The 4,516-nt window shown below is 50.9% G+C and overlaps 1 protein-coding gene across 1 annotated transcript; it reads left to right on the top strand.

Moving 5' to 3' along the window:
* Positions 1 to 281: 281 nt before the first annotated feature.
* On the top strand, positions 282 to 3,698 carry LOC136502137 (transcription factor bHLH30-like). Its single transcript, XM_066497610.1, has 2 exons — positions 282 to 1,098; positions 2,171 to 3,698. The coding sequence occupies exons 1-2, from the start codon at positions 385 to 387 to the stop codon at positions 2,720 to 2,722; spliced, it is 1,266 nt and encodes a 421-aa protein (XP_066353707.1). The 5' UTR covers positions 282 to 384; the 3' UTR covers positions 2,723 to 3,698.
* Positions 3,699 to 4,516: the final 818 nt, after the last annotated feature.

Below are 4,516 nucleotides of genomic sequence, written 5' to 3'. Positions count from 1 at the left end.
CAGTTGGTCAGGTCAGGTCGTCTGGAGGGCCGGCCCTGGCAAAGGCCAGGCCAGGCCACCGGGAGCGAGCGAATTCAAGCGAGAAAAAAAAGGCGAGGCCTTTTGCTGTTTGCCTGTGTGTGATCAGCAGGCCAGGGGGAGGTCGCCATGATTCTTGCGAGGCCGGGCGAGATCATAAGCGAAAGACAAAAAGGCCGAAAGGCGCATCATGCTGCCACATGACACACCCTATACAAAAGCTAGCCCTAGACACACCAGGAGAAGCATCCATCCATCTCGCTTCCATGCCAATTAAACGTAGTAGGAGTAGGAGGACACCGCAACCTTATTTGCGAGCCACCAGTTGCTGCTAGCTCCTCGCTCCTCCAATCGGATCGACGATCGATGGGTGGTCACGGCGACCACCACCACCACCACCACCACCACCAGGAAGTTGGAGTGCTCGTCGACGACGACGAGGAGGAGCTCGAGCACCACGCGAGGGCGGCCTGCGGTGGCGCCACGAGCGGAGTGGTGGAGCAAGGAGTAGGAGATGGCGGCGGTGGTCAAGACGCCGCGGGCATGGTGTTCGAGGCGAGCAGTAGCGTGGGGAGCGTGAGTGCGGCAACCATGGCGCCGCCTCAGATCCTCTGCTGGCCACTGCCGCCGCCGTCCGCGCCGCCACAGCAGCAGCAGCAGCTCCACCAGGACCACCACCACCACCACAGCGTCGGCGGCAGCGGCCACCAGTCCCCGTTCTTCCCGCTTCTGCCGCCGCTCCCCCCGCAGCCGCCGTTCTTCGCCGACTTCTACGCGCGGCGCGCGCTCCAGTTCGCGTACGATCACCACCATTCGGGCGGCCCGTCCACGTCGTCGGACCCGCTCGGCCTCGGCGGCCTCTACATGGGGATGGGGCACCACGGCGGCTCAGGGATGATGATGCCCCCGCCCTTCGCGTCGTCGCCATTCGGAGACTTCGGCCGGATGACCGCGCAGGAGATCATGGACGCCAAGGCGCTGGCGGCGTCCAAGAGCCACAGCGAGGCCGAGCGCAGGCGCCGCGAGCGCATCAACGCGCACCTCGCGCGCCTCCGCAGCCTCCTGCCCAACACAACCAAGGTAATAATCGACGTCCGTCCTTAGCTCGATTGCCGTCCGTCGTCACGACCATACATACACGGCCGGATCGAGTGATCTACGGATGCAACTTCTTGCAACGCATGCATGTGTCCGATCCGCGTGCGCGCGAACTCCATTGCTAGCGAGCTGATGCTGGCTCTCCATCCGATAGCACTAGCTAGCACAGGTGTAGTGTAGGGCTGAGGTAGGAGGAGACATGGGGAGGGAGGGAGCCGCCTAGTTGACGCGGAAAAGAGAGACCGGGAAGGGAACAAAAAGCTCGCGATGCGGGAGTTTACTGCCGGGCCTCTCCGAGGAGAGACAAACACGCGAGCTCGTGTCAGTCTCGGACATGAACAGTGCAGCAAAGATAAACAAAAAGCTGGTCATCTCGAGGGATCCTCCATGCATCCGGGTTACTACCGCCCAAGCAACACTCCCAAGGCTCCGAGCCTCTGATCCTCTGCAGAACCTGCATCCCATTGCATTGTATGCCACGCCACTAACAAATACTCGTGCTGCACTGTTAGTTCTTAGTGCACCACAAACCATAGCTTAGTAGTAGTAGGCGCATGCATTTTGCATTTGACCCCAGGTAGGCGCGATAGCAGAACATGTATAAAATAATCGGGAGTGGTGATGGTTTGATGCCCCACTTGAGACCGAAAAAGAGCGAGCGACGACGACATAGATCGCTTGTGGAAGCGTGCGTGCGAGCACCACTAACAGCGCAACAACGACACCAACAAGCTATGCGTTGCACTAACATTTTGTATTGATTACCAGCCATCTTCGTGCTCCAAGTAGGAGGGGGCCGGTGAGTGAGTGAGTCCCACGCCACGCTCGGTAGTCGGAAGCATGCATGCCCACGGCGGGCACGCATGGCCTCCTTTTGGCCTGCATGCGTACACCGCATACTTCCCCCTCTCATCATTCTGGCAACTACGCTAGTGCTGGCCCGTGTGGTCTTTCTTTCTGTTTAGCTAGCTTAGCGTTGTTTTCCTTGTGATTTACTCCTCCTCCTTGTGGTTTTCGATCGGATCGATCATGTGCGTCTGTCACATGCGTGCAGACAGACAAGGCGTCGCTGCTGGCGGAGGTGATCCAGCACGTCAAGGAGCTGAAGCGGCAGACGTCGGAGATCACGGAGGAGGCGTGCCCGCTGCCCACCGAGTCCGACGAGCTCACCGTCGACGCGTCCAGCGACGAGGACGGCCGCCTCCTCGTGCGCGCGTCGCTCTGCTGCGACGACCGCGCCGACCTCCTCCCCGACCTCATCCGCGCGCTCAAGGCGCTCCGCCTGCGCGCGCTCAAGGCCGAGATCACCACCCTCGGCGGCCGCGTCAAGAACGTGCTCGTCATCACCGCCGACGACAGCACCGGCGGCTGCGAGGGGGCGCCGGCGTCGGCGGATGACGACCAGCAGGAGGAGGCAGCGCCCATGTCGCCGCAGCACACGGTCGCGTCCATCCAGGAGGCCCTGCGCGCCGTCATGGAGCGCACGTCGTCGTCGTCGTCGGCCGCCGAGGAGTCGGGAGCGGCAGCATCATCTGGCGGCGCCGCCGGGCTCAAGCGGCAGCGCACGACGAGCCTTTCGGCGATGCTAGAGAACAGGTCCATCTAAAAGCTAACATATATCCACCATCACTTGATGAGATGTGCAAAACGAAACAACAGTAGAACGAAACAAACACCACAATCTCTCACAGTTGATCATAATACGCATGCAACTAGCTAGCTACTTATGGATGATAATGCATGTTTGCCACGACTATTTTTTTAGTTTATTTTCATTATAGTCTTTCTTCTCTATGCATGCATGGGATATCCTCATCAATCAAATACAACGATTCGTTTTTTTCTTCTTTCTCTTACCAGCAGAAAATCAAATCGTCAGTCCTTTGGAGCACAAGCTTGCAGGCCGCTAGCTGTTACCTGATATTAGCTGGTCATTAGTCAAACACTACTAATAATGTAGAAGCTGCTGTTACCTAATAGTGTTGAGGTGGCTATGTTCCCATCCGGATAATCAAGACATGTTTCGTAGGAGTAAGCGACACTATACTACTACCACTCTAGTTTTTCCAGCAACAGGCACAGGCCGGGCAACATCATTCATCTCTTCAGAATGGAATTAGAGCTGTACATGTACTCTCCTGTTTGACGTAGGGCGCTTCTGACTTGGCGTGGTCCCTAAAATCAAATCAAACATTGGTCGACATATACCATATATGAACCTGCATACTTCAGTCTTGAATATAAGGCCATTCTCGTGCTAGCTTTTGCATATACTCCCTCCGTCCAAAAAAAATATATATATATAATTATCACATTTCGAGGAGTCAAACAGTTTAAAGTTGACTAAAATTATATGAAAAAGTGTTAACACTCGTGAGACAAAATAAGTATAATTAGATTAGTTATAGAATATAATTTTATAATAAATTTATTTGGAGACATAAATGCTAATAATATTTAAACTTGAGCTACATTCACCGGCACGGTTCCTATAATTGTATTCTTTTGTGGATAGAGGAAGTATGTTTCAAGAGTGTCACGTGAATAGTATTTTGTATTTAATTGATGAATGAAATAGCACATGCAAGCCCTGTTACATTGTTTTTGCTTCACAGACAATACATGCAAGAGGCAAAATGTGTTGGATGCAAAGTATGCATGGTTTCATATACCTGGATGAAAGAGTTTTTCTGTTCATTTTTTTTGCCACATCATCAAAAACACTAACATAACACTCTATTTAATGAGACTTTTATTTTCTTAATCATAATACGACGTATAGACTCATATACATGCACACACAACTCACCCTATGAGTACATGCACACACATCTTATTCCTAAAAGCATTTCTAAAAGATTGAGCCAACATATTTTGAGATTGACGAAGTCACCGTAAGCATCTTGTTGTCTAATGATCATAGGAATCTTGTATATATGCAAATTAAGTGTCGATCAAGAAACATTAAGTTGTTTCTCGTACGCAATATCTAAAGTGGAGACATGCCAGCATGATGATTGTGGGAGTGGTAGTTTATAAAAGGTAAGTCATTGATCAAGCCTAAATAGTAAATACAATGAAACAACTACAAGGAAATAATATGATGATATGTAGTATTATGCTCTACTCCCTCCGTTTTATAATATAGTACATTCTAGGTTTCAAAATTTGCCCTTAAATATAATGCATTTTAGAGGACAAAAAGCTAGTTTTGTATTAAATTCTTTCCATTTATTAACCAATCATCATTAATCACGTCGATGATAGCGTCTGATTAGGAAATAAAATGAGGGTACATGTGTCTTTTATATTCTCTCTTAATTTATCTTAAAAATCCTAGAATGCACTATATTATAGGACAGAGGGAGTATAATAATAAGAGCCATATATAATAAATTTT

This window comes from Miscanthus floridulus, chromosome 1, assembly GCF_019320115.1.
Source record: "Miscanthus floridulus cultivar M001 chromosome 1, ASM1932011v1, whole genome shotgun sequence".
Classification (NCBI taxonomy): domain Eukaryota; kingdom Viridiplantae; phylum Streptophyta; class Magnoliopsida; order Poales; family Poaceae; genus Miscanthus; species Miscanthus floridulus.
This window is presented reverse-complemented; position numbering and strand designations above follow the sequence as displayed.